This window comes from Athene noctua, chromosome 3 (genome assembly GCF_965140245.1).
Source record: "Athene noctua chromosome 3, bAthNoc1.hap1.1, whole genome shotgun sequence".
Lineage (NCBI taxonomy): Eukaryota > Metazoa > Chordata > Aves > Strigiformes > Strigidae > Athene > Athene noctua.
The window spans coordinates 55855968-55877301 of record NC_134039.1 but is presented as its reverse complement, the minus strand read 5'-3'; the positions used below and the strand labels follow the sequence as shown (position 1 = coordinate 55877301).

General features: G+C 36.9%; 1 protein-coding gene across 50 annotated transcripts in view; it reads left to right on the top strand.

Moving 5' to 3' along the window:
* Positions 1–17463, top strand: part of NRCAM (neuronal cell adhesion molecule) — a 164027-nt gene extending 146564 nt beyond the window's left edge. For 29 of the 50 annotated variants that reach the window (XM_074903066.1, XM_074903062.1, XM_074903061.1 and 26 more), the window contains 3 exons: positions 2890–3021; positions 5376–5454; positions 15219–17463. In XM_074903066.1, the coding sequence (XP_074759167.1) occupies positions 2890–3021; positions 5376–5454; positions 15219–15456 (449 nt within the window). In that variant the 3' untranslated portion in view covers positions 15457–17463. Of the gene's footprint in view, positions 1–2889; positions 3022–5375; positions 5455–7260; positions 11265–14593; positions 14652–15218 lie in introns of all 50 variants that reach the window. The other 21 variants (XM_074903047.1, XM_074903052.1, XM_074903048.1 and 18 more) reach the window with 5 other exon arrangements.
* The last annotated feature ends 3871 nt before the right edge of the window (positions 17464–21334 follow it).

Genomic DNA, 21334 nt, shown 5'->3' with positions numbered 1-21334 from the left:
GTTGTGCCACGCTGTCTTCAGCCTAGATCAAAGCTTTTAAACACTGCAAAAAAATATAAAGTGGAAAAACAGAAAAATACTGAAATATGGAATATGTCCTTAATTAGGAATTAAACTGCCATATTTCATATATGAGGCTTTTGCCACATTTTTTTATTTGACAAGCATTCTTATAGAGCATCTTCATAGCGTGCAGGTGTATCTTTTTGAGCATACTAGTACAGTGTATTGCATTGACTCCTGCCTTAGCAGCTCATCAAGAGGAAATGTCTTTCTGCCTGAAGCAGATAATTTGCTTAGTGTAAGCAGGAAATGTTGTGCCATTTTTAAAGTTGCACTGAGAACTAGAAACCCTTTCCTGCTGGATATGCAATAAGTTAAAGATACAGGAAGCTGCATAAGTACGTTTTCATCTTTACTCTTCCCCATCTATCTTGCATATTTTTATGCATGAGTTGTTTTGCTTGATGTGATTTCTTACTGCATTTGAATGTTAAATGTGCTTTTGCATTTTGTCACAGTATGCATTACACAAGCTTTAATGCCTTATTATGAATGCGTAAGTGCAAAACTCAAAAATTGTAACCTTAATGTGGAAACAAAATTTTATTTGAATTATAATTCAGATGAAGATTGCCTTTGTGGCTTTCTTTTTTAACACCGCCACTTATATGTTTATAATTCTATAAATTTATTTTTATAAAACACACTATATGAAGTGTAAATATATATGTATATAAGCTATATATTTATGTAACATCTAGACATTTTAATGCAAAATTAGTTTAAATTATTGTGCATATAAGAAAGTTTCTAAAATAACAGAAAGCCTATTCTTAAGCAAAGACTGAGAAATCTCCTAATCACAATTCCACAATAACCAGGCATATTAATTCATTTGAGTGAAAATCAAGTCATAACTTTGCCCAGTATCAAAAAGAGGCAGCAAAATAAAGGGCTAATTTTAGCACAGTACTTCTGAAGTTGAATACACATTGGTCTTCCATATGGAATGGAGGGTAGGTACTGTCTCCAGATATCAGAGGTACTTCGAGTTTTCATATAGTCCATGGAAAACACTTAGCAATCTGAGACCATTGAAAGCTGATGTTTCCAAGCTAGCTGTCTCAGCCTCTGTCTTAACTAGTAAATAACTTCGAGACATGGGCTTGAATTCTGGCCTATAATTGACTATTGTTACATTTTACTGCTACTTTGCTTGCCAGCCCAGTGCAGCCTCTTGTCAGCTAGCTGTGTGCCAAGCTAGGCGCAGGTCTTGTTCAAGGGACAGCGCCTGCAGGACTGTTCCCAGTTGTCATCCAACATGTTCTGTAAGGAGAAGAGTTTATGCTGTATCACCTGGAGTTGTGGCTAGAAAACAGTGCTCCATTGAATATATTATAGATTCTCCTTGATGTATTTTTATGAGCCTTCTCTTAAAAGCCTGTCTTCTCTATATGGAGAGGTGGATAATCTTTACCGGGCCCTGGGACTTCCATATTTCTGTATGTAAAGCTATTCATGCATTGCGCCCTCCACTTCAGTGGAAGCAAGTCTACAGACCTTCCATAGCAGATATGGATGAAACATTGTGCCATGAGAGGTGATGTATTCACACCATCCTAACAAAGAGATTGGCTGAAGGTCTCAAATATAATCTAGTCCTAGTGCAAAGTGTCTGTTAAGATGAGTTCTGAAATACTATTGATCCTTACTAAAATTCTAAGTAACGTACTGGCTGCGAATAATCTGGTAATTTTTCTCATGAAGCCAAAAAAAGTAACAAATGCTGAACCAAAATTCCATATGAGTTATGCATAGGAAGTGTTTTGCATGTCCCTTTCCTTATTCAAGTGGAAGGGTGATCATTGTTTCCCAGAGAGAGGTCTGTTGGGCAACTCTTCATAGAGTTTCAAACTCTTGGATTTTGGGCCTGGAGAAGGTGAAGAATGAACAAGATAGGTTTGGATGGATGTCCATCTTCCTCCACTTCATATCGTCTTCTGTCTGTAGCACACATCCCTAACTTCTCTCACCTTTCCTGCTTTCTCCCAACAGCAAATTCTGAGGCCAGTTGCCTGTAGTGTGTTTCCAAACCGGGGAGTAGAACATGAGCCTCCCCAGGAAAATCCTCCTACCGTGTCGGAGACCAGTAGGAGGGATCCAGTCCCCAGACCACACAGATAATTCCTGTCCTTAGTAGTGACTGTAGTATTTCCTGTGTATTTTGCTACATTATCTTCCATCTAGAGTCACTGTTTGAAGAGAAACAATGCCAAGGAAAGGCTTCCCAATTTCACTGTGTTAAGTCCTTACTAATGCTGAATTATGGCAATCATGATAAATTGTAGGATGAGGTAGAAAATGTGGTGCTTAATAAGGCTTTAAAGGATGCTTCATTGTTGATTTTTAGTTGAAATTGAATGTTAGGGCCTTGAATAACCCATCTGTCTCCCCATTTCAGACTGATAGGAGTGCATTAGCTAATGAGCTTTTTATTAATTTTGAGAATGCAATTGACATGTTTGTGTGAATTATCATTTGCAAATTTGTTTCTGTACTTTAATTAATATAAAATGATTTAGAATAGTTTTGAGGTTTGTGGAAAGCGATGTAGTATGTGCACAGATTTTGCAAAGTAGTTGCTAAGCTTAAATGTTGGCAGAATTCTTACACACTCAAAAGTAAGTTCTATGCACATGTACTTGGAAACATTTTGAATCATGAAAATATTCACAAAATACAGTATCACTGTTTTTCTTAATACTGATTTTCACAGTGAATGTTGTTCCTTAATTAATGAACAATATATACGGGCTATTGTTTATCTAAATTAGCATAGCATTTAAATGCAGCAAAACACCTCATTTTTCTTCTTTTATTCTCTAGCAATGGCAAGTCGGCAGATAGACATCGCTACTCAAGGATGGTTCATTGGTCTTATGTGTGCTGTTGCTCTTCTGATCTTGATTCTACTGATTGTTTGCTTCATAAGGAGGAATAAGGGTGGCAAATATCCAGGTACGATACATAACTATGAGACTAAAATTCATCTACTGGTAATCCATTAAAACAAGTTTACTGGAGAAATTACATTTGCTGCTGGTTTACACTTACACTTTATATATGCTAAATCAGTCTTATCATTTGGTAGACTTGTCAGGAGCAATCTGCCTATTGGTAGAAAACCTCAATCCATTTAAACATAAGTATTTCTGTCATTCCTGGAGGATCACGTTACTACATTACCTCTCTAGAGAGGTTTGAGCTTTCTTTGACATACTTGGTCCTCCTGCCAGTACTGCACACTCCGCTTTCTGAAGTCTCATGCAGGTGGGTTTAACCCACTAAAATGAGCTGAGTTAGAATTTATTTGGTCAGGAAGTGTGGAAACATATACCAGATCATACCCACCGTGTTACTTTAAAGTACTAGGAATGCATTTCATAGGACAAATCCCTTCATATGTTATTTTGTCTCACATATGTTACCTTCATTCTCACAATCTGTGTCATCTTCAGCCTCTGCATTTTTCCAGCTAAATTTGAAGTTGCCATCCTTCAGTTATTCTTCTATAAGTTTTTTCTTTGTAAGAGTTTTTCCTTTTAGGGTTTGGGGGTTTTTTGGTATTAGGCCTAGGAATGGTCAAGTATATTTTATAATTTACAAATCTTTTATAGCTGAATTTAGCATAGCAGATTATTTTTATAAGAAGATAAAATCACCTTATTAAGTACAAGAATCCTACTTTGCCCAATCTAACTGTTTAAGAGTTTTATGGAGAGAGCAAAGATTTATAGTGACAACAAAAGGTAATTAAGAGAAGCTCCTGTTCCAACCGCCTATGCCCATGAAGACAGATGATTAAGGAGCAGTGTTATATAGAGTTGAATGACAGGCTGAAGACATCATCTTAGGTTCTTTCCTATTATTTGGATTTTTTAAAGAGAAAATGATATTACAGAGGATATAGGAAAAGTGATTCCTAGTGGAGAGAATTGAGAAAAGAGAAGGAAAATTAGGAGAATGAAACAAGTGAAGTGGTGAAACTGAAAAGAGTGGGGAGGACTTGGAGTGAGCCACCATCTAGAAGAGGATAAAATACATTTTGGGTAAGAGCATAGAAGGCAGTTGGATGCTAAGGTTGTTATTACTTTGTGGAGATCCCTGCTATTCCCTTCTTTTCTCTGCATCTGTAGAATTACTAGATGTAAGGTATTAATTCTTTTATGTGCACACACATATGAATATACACACACATGTATAAAGCTAGACCTTGACTGTATATAAGACTTCCAGATTCAGTACGTACTCTTGTTTGTAGCAGTGACTCTGGAGCTAATTGTATTTCTTGTGTCATTGCAAATATATTGTTCCAGAGATAGTGACAAATGCCAAGCACAAAGTTATTAACTCTTTGTTGCCATAATTTTAGCATGTCATTTTTAGATTGCCTATGGTTTGAAAAAAGTAATATATTATTTCAGTATGAAATTGTAGCAGCCAGATACATTTCAAGGTGTATGCATTACTGTAATTACAGACTCAGAAAATAATGTCAGGAATGTTTCATATCATCTTAAATAATAGCATTAAAACTAATGATACACAAATTAAGTGCAGAAATTACCAGAGTAAAAGAAAATACATTGTATATTGTATTATATAACTATCTGCTGAACAGGGGAAAGATTTGATTAGTAGCCAGAAAAACAGAAATAAGAAGGCAAAGGGAAGAACCATAAAGATAAATCTAAAATTCAGTATATAATTCTGTCAACAATCTTAATTTATAGGAATATATGTCTTCTATAATCATCTGTCTTCTGAGGTGCTGGTGGGTTTCTGTGTCAAAGGACACTGTGCTACATAGGGGTTTTTTTATAGGGACAAGTTACGTGGGCAGATTTTTTCCCACCAGTGAATGATGACTAAACCTATACAAGGATGTGCAAGAGATACAGTTGTGTTAAATTTAGGTTCCATATCAAGAGGAAATATGGAGCATGGATAAGTAAAGCTAAATGATTCAGATTTCAATAAACAATAGCTCTATTAATAACATAAGTAAATAAAATATTTTAGTAGGATTTTTAACAAGACTTTCTCTTTAGTGCTAGAAATGAAAGGAAGAAAAAATTTTACTAATGCAGAATGAAATATGGTGGTTTGGATTTGAATGAAAATAAAATTCAGTAACTTATTAACAAATCTTTTCCTTCGGAAGAAAAATGTAACAGCCTAAGGCCCAAGTTCCAAAAATTATTTTTATTCAGACCACGTTCCTGCCAGATGTGACCAGTTTGAGAAATTAAGGTCTTATGGTTTCTCGTCTTGCAGTTTCATTATAAAAATTGCTATTTCGAATATTTTAGTGAAGGAAAAGGAGGATGCACATGCTGATCCAGAAATACAGCCTATGAAGGAAGATGATGGAACATTTGGTGAATACAGGTAAGCAGCTGATGTGGTTTGTCATGTTCACTGTTCATATACACATGTACTTTATGTAATATCACACTTACTAATTTAAAACTAACTTTCTTTCCATGTTGTCAAAGATTCTATATCCAGTGTTTTATAGAACTATAAATATCATTTCAACCACACCATTAGGAAAAAAATGAAACATCCAAGCTTAGAATAAGCCATTCACTAATGCAATGGGAAATCCAGGTTCAAACACAGTTGTCTCAAAGTGAGGAATCTTTATTTACAAACCCATCTGGTTAAAATACCAGATACAGTGTCCTCTCAGGTAGGGCACATTTAGCATTATGGTTTTTGAAAATACATTTCTAATTGAAGCCTAATAAAGACAATCTTGTGTTACATTGACTGGAAAACAAATGCATTTAAAATGTCTGCCAGTACTAACACCTAATCCAATAACAAGGAAATGATGTTATACATGGAGGTGAAGGAAAATATCCTACAAAACCCCCCAAATTTCCCTTTCATGTATTACAGTACAAGATATATAGCAAGCAGCTTCAAAGCATGCAACACAGCTCTTATTCTTGAGTCTCTTCTTTTATTGTAAATGTAGTCTAGCTGAATCTCCTGGCATCACAAACAGCATGCCTTGACTAGTCTGTTCGTATAATAATTATGAGTATAGCTTATTAAATAAGTAGCATTTTATTTGTGGGGTTTTTTATTAGTACAGGAAATCATTATTTTCTAGATATGTCATTACCATTGTACTTTACATGGGTGTTATAATAGGTTTTATAGTGCATTCTTTTGCCAAAGGCATTGTAAAAGCCCTTTATTATTTTGAAGATGTGACATTTACAAATGTACATAGAAAAAACAGGTTTTTTCGAGAAGGATCTACTCTGTTGCCATAGCTTCTTTATGTAAGGGAAATGTGCATTTTGATCTGACTGGAATAGATTTACAATTCTGAATGCCACAGAGCAGTTTTTGTTTATTCTTTTTTGATTTAAAAAAAGCCCATGATACTCTGTACTTAGGTTAGATTTTAGAATAGTATTTTATTACAGCATTAAGTGCATATGGATTGATTACGTTCAGCTGATAAAAAGGGAAGTGTGAAGCAATATTTGGCAGCAGAGGTAAATAAGTACTGTGTTAGTTTTCCAAGGCAGTCCAGTTTGCGTTCTCCTTTATGTCTGCTCTGGTTTTTGATGCTTAGAACTTTCAGCAGCAAAAACTGACGTTCATACAGGATTGTACAAAATATATGATCTCAATACATGTTTTCTCAGGCTAGAATAAGACTATTCCAGCCTGCTTTCATGTGTGACCTCTAGAAAGATTTGAATTTATGTCTCCATATTTAAGTGGCTTGAGTTAATCTATAGAATCACTTAGTGCTTTATTAAATTAGTCTTTAATGCATTTATCCACCGCATGTCTGGTGAATATGGACAGATACATGCCAAGCTTTCACACTTGTTCACATGAAAGAGCTCATCCTATGTACCATGTAAAAACTCCTTTCTAAAGTGTATTTCTGTGTAATTAGTCTATATTGGGATTTCCTCTTTTTTCCTTAGAGACAGGGCAGCAGCAGCAACCAGTCAGATCACAGAAGATATCTTGGCACCCTCTCTGCAGCCCAGCATCACTGCAGTCACTCACTTCCCAGTTTGTCTGCCTCACATGGCACTGGTCATGATGCAGTGCTTCTCTGAGGACAAAGGGTATAGGGTTTCCCTTGGAAAAAAAAAAAAAAGTAATCTTTGAAAGATCTAGGAATTCGAGTATTTTGAACTTTTTTCATCACTTCAGGTCCATGTCTGCTTGGACAGGAAAGAAACTGGACAAGGAAAAGAAAAGAAAAGGTAGCTGTGCCAATTCTCCTGAAGCAGACCCTGTCTTTACAAAAGCAAAGTCTGTGAGATCTGACAGATCCAGCTTCTTCAGAAGGTCAGGGGATCAATACTCCAGCACCAGATCAGAGACCTCCTACACCAGGAGGAGGGCTAGGCAGTCTTCAGAGCTCACAAGGGTTAGTTCTGTCTCTGCTTCCCTCTGCCAAGAGGAAAAGGGGTCAGACGAATGGAAGTACAGGCATGACTCTAGACATCATGCTTCTGAGCAACAGATAATGGGGTCGGAGGAGGGCTCAGATTCTCAGGCAGGACAGCCATCCCCTTTCCAGCAACCCCTCAGCTGCAACTCAATTCGTGACTCACTGGCAAGGCAGCATTCTTCTCTCCAGCACTGGTTCAGCCAGACCCCAGACTACAACTCAGATTCAGAAGACACTCAGAGCTCCTACCACAGGAAGGTAAGACCTTCTACTACTACTCACTTCTCCGAATCTGAAAAGAATTCATTAATGAAATCTGTAATTTTGCCTGAGCTAGCTACTGTTTTAAAGGATGCTTTGACGGCAGCCAGACAAAGTGTAACTTCTGTGACACAGGCTAGGTCCCATTCAGTAAAGCATCCCAGGGTACCAGTTACAGAAGTTCCAGTGGTTCCCATAGAAGCAACTGGGAGCAGTTCCCAAACTTTCGAGTCTGACCATATGGATAGTTTAAAAGATCATACAGCTTCTGGGAAGAAGAAATCTGAGGCTGACAAGGCCTTGGAGGTTGAATCATCCACTGAAGATGGGGGAGTGTCATCTGAATACCCTACAGAAGACCGAGAAGGACCAGATCCTCTGCGTAAATTTGACATGGAGAATCAGAATTATCTGTTCAAGCACATGAAGAGAGTGTTAATGCTAAAATCTTTCAAATCTGAATGTGCTTCAGAAGAACTGCCTATACCCTCTCAAGAAGGCAAGGTAGATAATGCACTTCCTATTCATTCAGCAGTGGAAGATCTTGTCTGCAGGATTTGGAGTAATCCTGAGGCAAAGTATGAAGCCCCAGCAGTCCTACGTAAGCTCTATCCCTTTCCAGTGGATAAAGCTGCTTTGTGGGGGACCTTGCCTCAAGTAGACAGAGCACTGGTTACTGAGGATTCTGTACTATCAGTGCCTGCTAATATGGATGCTCTCCCTAAAGATCCTACTGATAGAAAGGTTGAGGAAGCAATTAAAAGATCTTTCAAACTAGTTGCAGCCCAGCTTGGTGTGTCTATATACTGCACTTATGCTTCTAGAGCATTACTAATATGGTTAGAGGAAAAACGAGCCAGATTCAAAAAGAAATGGGTCTCATCTGGAGCCATGCAGAGGAAACGCAGGCTATGTAAAATTGCAGCTAATTTTATCCATGATGCAGCTGAGGATTCTCTTAGACTCACCATTAAAAATATGGCATGCCTCACTGTAGCCTGGAGAACTATATGGCTACGTCCTTGGACCTCATCGCTAGATCTAAAATATAAACTGTTGTCTTTACCATACAGGGGTGGCAAGCTATTTGGTGAATCCTTGGTCCAAATCATGAAGGATTTCTCAGAACACAAACACTCCTTACGTCAGCTGAAAAAAAAGAGCTCTGTTGGAAGCTCTTCATTTTCCTATCCTCACAAGTGTCTGAGTTCCTTTCGTTCTCCTCCGAAGTTTAAAGGAGGAAGGGGAAAGTATAAGGTCTCACAATCATTTCATGCCAAGTATGAAAGGACACCTCACTTTCAGAGAGACACCAGACCTTCAAGAGGAACTTTCTAAGAACATAGACTTGCTTCCTCCTTTCTCGGGAACTGGGAATAGTGAAAGACTTGGAAATTTCTGGACAAATAAGCCCAATGCTTAGAAAATTAGTTGTTTCAAAATAAGATTTAAATTGGTAAATTACTTAGATCCTAATGACTATTCTAGAGAAATCATGGCTCTCAATTTCAGGGGAGGTTTTTGTCACATTCAGTTTGTAGGCTTCAAAGTATTCTTGAGATGGCTTGGACTTGTTTGAAGTTTTGCACTCTTCAACTTCATCTAAGACCATGCTTCCGCAGAAGCAGTCAAGATCAGATTTTCCTGCCATATCCGTATAGCGAAGGAAATAATGCTTTAGGAAATGCAGGTGTTTCAGGAACCACAGAATGACACTATGTTCCCGTGACAGGAGGCACGCCTGCACTTTTATATAATAAGGGAAAACAGTGCCTCTGTAGCCGCCTGATTGCACTACGATCCCAATGGTTTCCTAACTTGTAGAAGACTGAGATAGTAAATTTTGGACAGTAAATACTTACAGCAAGAAACTGCAAGAAATACCAGAAGTTCCACAAATGTATATTTATTTAAATTAAAATTAAAGACTATCTAGAGATCCTGTTCAGGTCAGTGTAGTTGTATAACTCAGCCTAAATTTCCACCCTGGACCCTAAATCAAGAGAAATTAAATTGTTACAGCATCTACAGGCCTGTGGATTCATGGGTAGGGAGAGACTGCAAGCACGCATTTCTTAGTTAACTTCACAGGAAGCATGGAGGTCTGCCGTCTCATTGCTGTCTGCAAAATGTTCTTAAGATCAAACAGGACAAGGCAACTACAGTGGTAGGACTGCTAGTGTGGTAGTGCAGGATGTTTGCACGTTTTGTTGAATTATTTTGCCTCTTCAACATTTTCATACACACAATATTTTTCCTTGAAATTCTTGAATATGCTATGAGAGACTTTCAGGAAATGGTTAGTAGAGAGTTCTGAGATTGCTAGGTAATATATTACTCTTCCTTCTTGTTCCAGGTTGATTAACAATGAGGATATAGTTTGTAACTCCAATAGTATTTTTTTCTGTTGTAGTTATTCAAGATTTATTGCAGCTTAGGTGTGTTTCCAGGGAGACCTAGCAATGATTTTTGCCTCAGCACAAATTCTAAGCTTGGTTCCTTCTAGCACAAGAGATGATGTCCATGGATTGCCTGAAGAATTATTTTCTCTGAATAGTCTAGTTGGATTTGGCAGTGGTCTTACTGCGTCCTCATTTACACACACATGCTTTCTTTAATGATTCTTGTTTTAATTCTTCAACATCAGTGTCACTACTTTTTAAATCAGTGCTTTGTTTTCCCTTTGTATAATTTTCCACTGGAAATAGAAAAGGTGGAAAGTTTGATTGAATTTCTCTCAAGCAGATTTTTCTTTAAAATTTTCACAAGGAGTGAGTCAGGCTCTTTGACTAACAATAATTTTTTCAACCCTTTGCCATTTAAAGCCAGAGCTTAATTTACAAATTTTTCCAGCTTCTGCCAGGATTGAAGACTCTGAGTATTACAGAGATGCAAAAGAAAAACGTCACAGGAAACTAATATAGATGTTCTTATGTCTTAGCTAGATAAGAAATAGTAAAATGTTTTGAAGTCTGGATTGATACAGGTGCGTAAGTGGATAGGGAAAGCATTTTTCATCTGCACAGTCCTGTCAGTTTAGAAGCGTGAGCAGAAAACTGTTAGGCATTGGGGCAAAGGTTCTTCTGAAACGTGCAGGGAAACCATGGTGTAAGGTACTTCTGTGGCTTTACGTGACTGCTTATACTTAAGTATTTCTGGGCTGTTGACCTGAGGGCCCAGAAAAAGGAATTTACTGCCAGCAGTTTTCATCTTCTGCATCTTCTTTCTGTGTCCAATAGCCCAGAATGCTTTACCCATTTTGTTTGTTTTATGTTCCCTTTCATCTGACGGTTGTGTTATAAGGAAAAGTGGTATATTGCTAACCATATATTGAGTCTTTTTGCATGTCCATGAATGTGGCAAAGTTTAGTGGGAACTAGTTGCCTGCTGGACTGCAGAGGCATCGTAAAACTGTCTTCCCCATTCTGACTGGTTGCTGCATGTACCCATATCTAAGGAAGAAAAATTGAAAAGTTGAAAGAAGAAAGGAGATTTCAAGGTACATATTTCTTTCAATAACTGATGACCTTGTGAAATGGAAGTACTTTTTAAAAAAAAAAGAGTTTGTACTTTGCACTTACACATGTTAATGTCACTTCTGTACTTACTCTTAATTACTAGCTGCAAGTTTGCTATGTGTTTCCTTAAACTAAGAAGAAAAAGAAACTCGTTCATATATTAGCAATTGTTTATGAAAAATATTTAAATCATGCTTTTAGAGTATGCTTTAATATTCACTGTTCTTTCTAGAAGGGTAAGAAATGTGTGTGGTACATCGCAGTACTTATCAAAATGACTGGTACATATCAGTCTTCACTGAGCAACTTTCATCCCTAAAAAAATAGTAGTGGGGAACTTATTTGTAAGACAACAAATAGTAAAATATCCCTAGACTTAACTTTCATGGCTGTCTGATCTGATCTAAAATTCATACCTGTTCTTACTTTTGGTTTTGTTCCCTCACAGTAGTTATTGTCTTACTATTAATCATATGCACCGCATACATCACACATTTCAAAAACTTCTTCAGTTTTCCACTGTCATCTTAGTCAGCCCAATTTGTACTTTATTTTTCATTTCAAGATATTACAATAGGTTAGTATAAAAGAGAGCAAACAAAATCACAAACAAAAACTAAAATAAATTATGACTTATCCCACTTGCATTTTGGAATAGTTTTATGAACAACTGTAGGCAAGATCAGCAAATCTTGCAGATACTGTATCAGAATTTATGGCTTTTAACATGTTTTTGCAATATATTATTAGGTATTCTATGGCCTAGAGTGTTCTGTAGCTCTTTGGGTATCCATATTCATAATGCAATTTAGCGACTTTTGCACTTTGCTTCTTGGCAGTAAACAGAATATACATCCATTTCCCCAGAGCACCAGAGTCCCTTCTCTCTTTACACCCTCAGGGTTAAAAAAGTGCCATGCAAAACATCGATGTCTTCACTTTTTTCCCTCTCTCCTTCTTGTTGTTTTGGTTTTTATTCCTCAGTTTCTTTCCCTTCCTCCCAAAACATTGTATTAATCTAATACAAGAGTCATGATCCAGTTTGATAAAGAATAAATGGTATCATGGCATGTATTTCCTTTTCCTTTACTGAACAAGTAGTGGAAAACAGCCTGGATAACCCCACATCTTTTTCCGCTGTCAGTCTTGGCAGAACTTCTTTCTGGACTTGCATAGTACAAAAAGGGAGGGAATACCCAGATTCAGGTTTGAATTTTGTGTCTGCTATAACTGTGCTCTAACACCAGCTGTTCAGGTACACTTCTGGGTAAATCTGCAGTTTTGTTTGTTTTTAATCACACAGACAGTAGAATCTGCATCCTTACTAAAATACAGAAAAATCACAGACACAATGCAACCAACTGTGTATTTCTTCATTGTTTGGCTTATAAATAAACTAGGTTTTCAAAAATGCAAACGTGAAGACCCTAAGAGCAGGAGTTCCTATACACATGATTTGTCTAAGTTATACATGAAAATTGAGTTTTATATTGGATTAAGCACAAAAATGTGGATTTTTTTCAGTAAAGTCATGGTGTATTATTTATTTGGTGTATATTCCAGCCTAGTGAATTACACTGGATAGGGTCACACCTCAGAATACTCACATAGAATTTCTTGACCAGTTGGAATGCGTTGCAGATGCAATTTTGTTTTCATTCCTGCATATTATGGTGTAAGCAATTATAAAGCTACTCATCTAAAATTAAACAGCAAACCAGATGTGCAACGTTCTTTACTAAATGCTGTTACCCAGAAAACGTGAAGCACTACAGATCATTCTTCTTTGGGAGTAGGACCTGGTACTACTTAAAATGAGGGGCTGGTCTTCATTTGGTTTGTATAACCTGTTACAATGGCTCTAATGGCCTCTGATGAGGGCAGTGGAGAAACTGAACTGCATGTGATTTTTAAAAACTCAATTCTGTATTCAACCTTTTAAATACAGGGTCATTCCAGAATGAACTCTCTTCAGTAATGTCTCTCTAATCTGATTGTGTTTGCAGTGTTATAAACATTTCCACTTTGCTGCTGAATGCTTGACATTTTGGAGCAGCGTTCTTTTAAATATTATTAGCGTTCTTTTAAATATTACTAGTTTGCAATATCAGTGAGCACAGATCAATGATACAATATTTGTCTTCATGCCATGTACACACCAATAACTAAAAACAAAGTCAAGACTTTGTTTTTAGTTATTGGTCAGAGTCAAGAGTTTCTGCCCTTGTGTATTTTAAGGGTTTCTTACATGTTAATAAGATAGATATTCCTACCACTTCTTTCTTGTTTATGCATAGAGTATGCTTTTTCTGTAAGTATATGCATATTAGAGGTCTACTTCTTTTAGAATGGGATAACTTGGAGTCTTCCAAAAAAGGTGATGAGATGAGGAGAAGCAGCTAGATGGAAAATTGGTGTAATGGTTTTCCAGCAATAGTGAAATGTTTCACAACAGGGCATTTGTAGCTAACAATATAATCTGTGTGACCTTGTATGTGCTGTATATAGATGGTTTCTCTGGGTGTTCAAAGATATTCGTTATAAAAGAAATAGAAAATACAGTTATTGGAACAACTAAGGTATTTGTTTTGGGGAAGTACACAGTTAAAATAATTTCTGAATATATATTCAGCCTAATATTGTGGATATTGTAAATATATTTTTATTTCCTTGATATTCTATACATGTTTCTTTATATTTTCCATAAGCTGGGAGTCTTTAAATAACAAAAATCACTTACTCTTTTGTACCCTATATGCAGATAAAGTCCCATGTTCTGTTTAAGACAAGGTAAATAATTGCACCCAAGAGTACAGCTGGCAATAGTGGTTTTTAATTGGAAATGCTTTAGAGCTGCTGCCGAAATCTTCATCTTGAAACTGAAGTGCAGTGTAAAGGATTCTGAAAAGAGCCCAGCTACATCTGTTTCATGAGATACAAGCTTACCACAGCTGCGAATTTATTTGTGGATGCTGATGGTGCTGCAGCTTTTCTACTGATAAGGGAAAGACCACAGTACTTTGCTACAGGGATCTCTCCTCCCTGCCTTTCTTTCCTTTCCTCTTTCTGTTGTGCTTCGAATTACCATCAGCACTGTCAGAACATGTCGTCAGTTATAGATTAGGATAAGGAGGTTGATCTGATAAGTAATGAAAAAAACTAAGCATGCTCGTAACTACTAAGCTGTAGCTACTGTGAGCTAAATTGTTGCTTTACTTGTATACAGTAAATGTTTAGCAATTTTAAGAGCAAATTATTATTGATAAAATACTGATCACTATCAGGATATGGACTTTGCTTTTCTTCTTAGGCTATTTTCATTTGTTTCTTCTGCACCCTTTTAATGGAATATGTAGGTCTCTTGAAAGGTAAGGTTGAAAATTGCAAGTCTGGCCTGCATTATGTAACAAACAATTTGAAATGCAGCACACCTATTTTCTTTATACTAGTAAAGAAAATCAGTATATTTCATTTAACCAGATTCATTCTTCATTCATATTCAAGGAGTCAAAGAAATTAAGAAGTTTAACAGACTAACTTCACAGCACATCATAAGCTTGTTACTTTGGAGAACAAATAAATTCTTTTTTTTTTATAACTTTACAACCCAATTTTTAATGCTTGCAGTTGCATCTAAATTGCTTCCAAGCCAAGGGCACAGGTTTTATCATTGAAAAGTCATGCACGACGGGAGAAAAAAAAAGAATCCAAAACCCCCTTCCCTCCACTGAAGACATTCTCTGTTTAAACCATTCCTACACCATGAATTCATGTCAACTGCATCATATTGATTTGTCTCTACAATGTGATGTGGGTTTACTAAAGGATTATAGGGCTGCACACATTCTTTTTATAAACTCTGCATGCATGACTGATTTTGTCTTAATATATAATACATCAGTTAATTCCTTTTGTTTGTTTGTTTGTGTCTCCAGTGATGCAGAGGACCATAAACCTCTAAAAAAAGGAAGCCGGACACCTTCAGACAGAACTGTGAAAAAAGAAGACAGTGATGATAGTTTAGTTGACTATGGAGAAGGTGTAAATGGTCAGTTCAATGAGGATGGCTCCTTTATTGGACAATATAGTGGTAAAAAAGAGAAAGAACCTGCCGAAGGAAATGAAAGCTCTGAGGCTCCTTCTCCTGTAAATGCCATGAATTCATTTGTGTAACCCAGAGAACTTGATCCCCTTGTATCTTCAGTTTGTTTAAAGCACTTGTACATCCTCCTTCTCATACTATGAACATGCAGGTAACGGAGCTCCTCACCACAAGATGTTTATGCTATGAGAATATGCAGGTCCATACAATTATACAACATAATGATACATTAAGTGGTATGTTAGTATGAATCAAAATACAAAATTCAAATTTCGTTCAAAACTTGGGTATTTTTACTATTTTTAGAAGCAACTGACACAATAACATTGACTTACAATTTTGTTTCCTGTTGAAAATACAGTATAATGCATGGAAAAAATTGCTACACAGTTCACAGATAATCTCGTGTACACTATAAAAACATGGTTTGACAATTTGTCATGCAGTCCTCAGATGAATCCCTGGGTATGAATTCCATTTTCATTGTCAGAGTGTTATAGTAGTATTATATAGAACTTCAATGTCTTTGTGGACATTGTTGTGAAATTGGTGACTTAATGTCTAGCTATCATATGTCTTTTTGCAAGACAGTTAGGAACAGTATGTACAGTATATAATTGCTAAATGATTTAAGTATGACACTTGCATTTGCTGATGCTTAATGAGACCCTATTATCTGCTCTTTGCTCCTATTACTTTATAGCCTTTTTAATCTATCAAGTATTACAGCAGTACAGTGTTCTATTTTTACATCAAAACACATTGGATTGATTTTAGGGCATAAAAGATACGCATTGCAATGCATTTTGGAATTTGTACAGTCACTGGAAGAAAAACTTTAAAATGAGAGAAAATATTCCAGAAAACACAGGGCAAAATACATTCAGTGCCTTTATACAATATGCATTCCATAATGCACTGTACTACTAAGTCAGTTGGTGCAGTAAACTGTGATTAGCAGACTACTATCATTGCCAAATAAAGTAAAAATGTGGAAGAAAAAAAAAAAAGTGTTATGAAACTGTTGTGCTAAGAATGGAAGGTTTTAAACATTTGAAATTACACAAAGAGTATGATTTTTTTCCCCTTAAAAATAAAATAAATGCTTTCTAGACAGTTACAGCACAACATGTTTTCATGGCCTTAGAAGGTTAAAAAAAAAAAAAAAAAACGAAACCAAAACACAACCAGAATTAAATTACTAACACAGCAAAGTATAAGCTCTTTTAAAATAAACTGTTAAAAAACCAAACCAGCTGACTACACCAGCGAGAGTGCATTTCCCTCTGTGTCCTGGCCTGATCAGTGTGGCAGCTTTGTAATTATCAACACCCTGAAGCACTGTGGGGGTTAGCACTCAGAACCACAGAATTCAATCTGACAAGTGCTAATATGGTTTAGTGGTAAAGGATTACCATTATTGGTTACAAAATTATTTTCTTGCATATTATATCAATCAAATGTTTACCTCCAAATATAAATTTTTATAACAACCTATGGTTGAAGGAATGCTCAGTTTCATTTGCCAATAAATTGGTTTTTCATAACTTGCATCAAGTTTAATTTTAAGTAAGCTTTTTATATGTAGATATTTTGTTGAATTTGTAAATACACTTAAAGCGTAGATGCTATATGCTTCTAGGTGTTACAGACAAATAAAACAAGACAGTTTATGTTGTACTGTGTAAGAAGTACTATAGCCAATGGTGTGCATGGTATTTTAAAGCATCTACTTAAATATAATTTTTTTTTTTGCTGTGAAAATGAAATAGTGAACTGTTCTGCTTATTTACTGCAGATTCCTAACTGAACCATTCAGAGCTTTTGCCAGTGCATTACATTAGACCATAGTACACCTTGCAGCTTTCATGTATATATTATAGGTAAAGCACAACTGAAGCCGTCACAAACGTAAGCTAGCTGTAATCAGCTTCTTTCACACCTTCGAGCTTTCTACTGATCAGTTTTCTTAATGGGAACCGAAATAAGAAATTAATTCTACAGACATTGATTACAAAGCACAAAGAGAACATTTTTAGTAAGATTTGCCAATGGTTTTGGTAAAAAAAGAAATATAATTTTACTCTTATTTAATTGTAGATGCTGAATTATCTGTGCATGTGGGGGTAAACATACAGGCTCACTTCTGTAATAGTGCAACAGATTTTGTATTAAAAATAAATGTGGTTTTAAAATTTCACTGTTTGTTCTGTTTACACTAGCAGTAAAAATCACATCCGATTCACCATGAAATTGAGAATTCAAAGTGGATAAAAGCCTGAAATGACTCTGGCAGAAGTTGCTCCCATGATGTTACAGGACTTTTTGTACTGCAGCCAAATTATTTATGGACAGTTGCATATCTTTACATGCTACCGTTTGAAAAAAAAAGTGAATTTGTCTGACCATTTCCCACTGAAATCTCCTGCAGTTTACATTTTACTTCCCTGGATGCTTTATTTAGTCATATTTCTGCATAGAAGAAAACCCAAAACAGTCGTGTTGCATACCTACCATCCAAAGTGAATAAGAAAAATTCAGAATGTTTATTAGAAATTAAGAGCCCTCAGATAGGATCCCAAATCAGGATTTTGTGTCCTAAAGGAATTGTGTGACATACAGAATTCTGGGTGTCTGTTTTTAAATAGTACATGAAGTGAGGAAATGTTAAATAACATCTTTTACAGAACACAAAATCCCTTGCAATGCTCTTTTCATATCTTGTCTACTCTGTGTATGAAAGGAAACAGACTGGGCACGAGGGCAAGTGCTCTGCAGAGAAGACTGCAGGAGGGCCATGGATTCCAAGAGATGCAGGTGCTTCAGGAGATATATCAGAAAGCTGATGTTTGGCCATGATGCTTGAAAGGGATGTTTATCACTGAGTCAGGAAGCCATTTTGTCAGCCCTCCTGTGTGTAATTACCCTGGCTATTCCAGCCTTTGTCATCTGCACAGTCTCAGTTCTGCCGCCTTCAGATACTGGGCTGCCTGGTTTTCTGTGCAGGTATCTGTTGATTTTTCCAGCAATGTGCATTGACTGGGAGATATGAAATACAGCTGTTTCTGTTTTACTTAAATAATAAATCCTGAAGAGAGAGATCTGAGTTCCCTAGGCTTTGTTGGGACAAAAGACTTCATACAATGACCATTTTTGGAGACACACTACATTCTTTGTGCATGTTTCCCAAAGTGTACTAACACATATAGTTGCTACATTTTCCTTTTAGTGATATACCTTTGCTTTTGGTTTTATTCTCACTGAAGTGATTGTAAAAATCCAGAGGGAATTAAAGAGGATACTCCAATGGTAATTTTTCTTGTAATCTTCTATTCTCACATTGTTCCTAGGAAAATACAGTTTCCTTGGGGCTCCACATAGCGGAGGCAAAGTGGCAAAAGACCAAATTGTCTTCATATGCTGGCTGGTCCATTTTAAGACAGAACCTATAGAAATAATATATGAAGAAATATTATCTACAGAATGGAATTGTTTTCTTCTCTGAAAGAAGAATTAGGGAGAAGAGCGGGAAGAGGATGAGTTCTCAATAATTTCTGAAAAGTAATTGTCCTTTGTTGTGTTTCTGTCTCCCCCCTGCCCCCGCAGTGTTCCCCCTCCTACTACCTTTGGAAAGAACATTCAGAGAGCTGCCAGAAGCAGCGACTGGTATCAGTATCATGGGAAGATGAAAATAACTGAATATGCTACTTGTAGGAATCTACCCCCAAATGATGCCCCCTGGGATGCAAATAAATCCAAACGGCCATCATTTTTTGATCTCTGAAGGGATCTCTTGCTGCTCTTTGTACACATGGAGTGGAGACTTTAGACCAAACTGTCAAGATAAATACATGTCAGCAGGACTTTGACAGACAGTAGATGCGATCCATCGTGACTGTGAGCAAGGAGGAAAATTACGATTCTTGTGATCTCATGACTCGGCAACAAAAGTATACACAAAGTTCCTTACTGTGCTCACATGTAGATGAGCCGATGAAAAATTCAGATCATGTTTAATATCTGAGAGATGGATCCTTCATTTGGTGTTGGAGAAGTTTGCCCAGCTGTGAATTTGGCAGCACTGGCTTTGGCCCTTGGGGAGGACCTGCAGGACAAAATTGAAGCCACCTTGTGAGTAATGGGTTTGCGTATGTTAAAAGTTGGAGAGTGAGGCAGGGCAGGAGACAGTTCCTGTCACTGGGACCCAACAGGCTTTTGACCTCTTCTCCCTTACCCTGAGGTGCTCAGATAAAATAAAGAAGATAGTGTGGTTTCCCTGTCAGCTGAAAAAAAAACATGGCATCATGTTAAAAATCTCAAGCTGCTATTGTAATTTGGATTTAATTCTGCCTGGCTTTCTATTACATTTTGGATATAAGTGAAGAGGAGAAAAAATACCTGGTGCCCAGCCTGCCATGTTGTACAAATATATATGCCCAGGGTTTTAGACCTGAGCCTTCAAACAGGGAAAGTTTAGACAGTCTAGTTCTGGTGCCTAACTTCTTAAAAATTGCTAGGTCTTGTGCTGCATTAAGGAATGAACGACATTTACCTCTGATAATAAACTACACTTGATATGTATCTTCCAGAGGGTGCTGTCCTATCTATTTCCCAGTCCAAAGGCCTCCAAAAATCAATGCTTTGATCTTGAAACCCAGCGTCTTACCTGACAGAGGGTAGCAGCCCACTCCATACATTGTGCTGCCTTATGTTTGCAAAGGTCTAGAGGGCTTCAAGACTTCACACGACTAAGGGGACAAATTAAGTTTTCTAAATGGCAGTATTCAGAATATGTTACAAGTAGATGGTATGCAATATTTGTGCTGTAGTAAGGGAGGCCTTATGGGCATGGTGGCATCAAAAGTTAGCCTGTCTGAGTCTGTAAGAAGACAAAGAAGTGAAAATGATACTGTTGAGCCAGAGAAAACAAAAGAACAAAGGTATAACATTTGAGTTTTCTTGTAAAGATTTGAGAAACAGCCAGTAGGAGAGCTGGCCTGAATGGGAAAAGGAGAAAAACAGCCAAAGGCTACTCTACCAACATGGAAGAGGCAGCAGGAGCCCTTGCTAGTCTGGAGCAGCACAGCCCACAAGGTGTAGACCAGACTATCTGTTGTTGACAAACAGCATATAATATATTAATTGTTTGTCATTCTCCTTCCAGAGTATTTTATGGTTTGGGTTTTTTTCTATTCATCCAGCTATTGTTTCAAGAGACTTAGAAGGACTTGCTAATCTTAGAAATTTCTGTCAAATTTAACTTAATTGCCAGTAAGTTTGTAGGTTTGAGGTAGGGGAAATACTACCCTGGATGATGGATGAACAAATACATGAAGCAGTTTTCATTTCCTTACTTTCTGAAGCATGCTAAAACTATATTCCGGGAAGCAACTGCTTTCTGGAAGTATAGGGCAAGGCCAGCTGAAGAAACCCTTTTCCCTTTGCTTGGGAATTTCACTGGTGGTGTTCTAGTAATTTGAGGAAAGCGGGCGTTTTCCAAGCTACTGAGGTAAGAAAGATACAAGGGATCCATGCAAACTGGTAAATGAACCCACATGAATAGGACACCAAACCTTGAATACCAAAATCAATGTTCCTGAAGAGCTCCTTCAGGAAAAAAATTGAGAGGGGAAAAAAAAAAAAAAAAAGCAGCTAACTGAAACAGCTTCTAGCCAAGTCAGAGGCAGATAAATGTCAAAAAAAATTGGTGTCATGGACTGGACTAGTTTGATTTCCAGTAAGGAGAGGAAAAGTGTCCTTTGCTAGGCCACCTGATGTCTAGACCCAAACACTACATGAGGAAGCACTGGTTACACTGCCTACAAGTGAATACTACAGCTTTATTTTTGTAGTCATCCACAAGCCACAGTTTTTAGGTGTAATTATATGACTTGAACAATTAGTGAGACAATTAGCCAGCAAGAAATTTTTAGCTGATTTTTTTTCTTC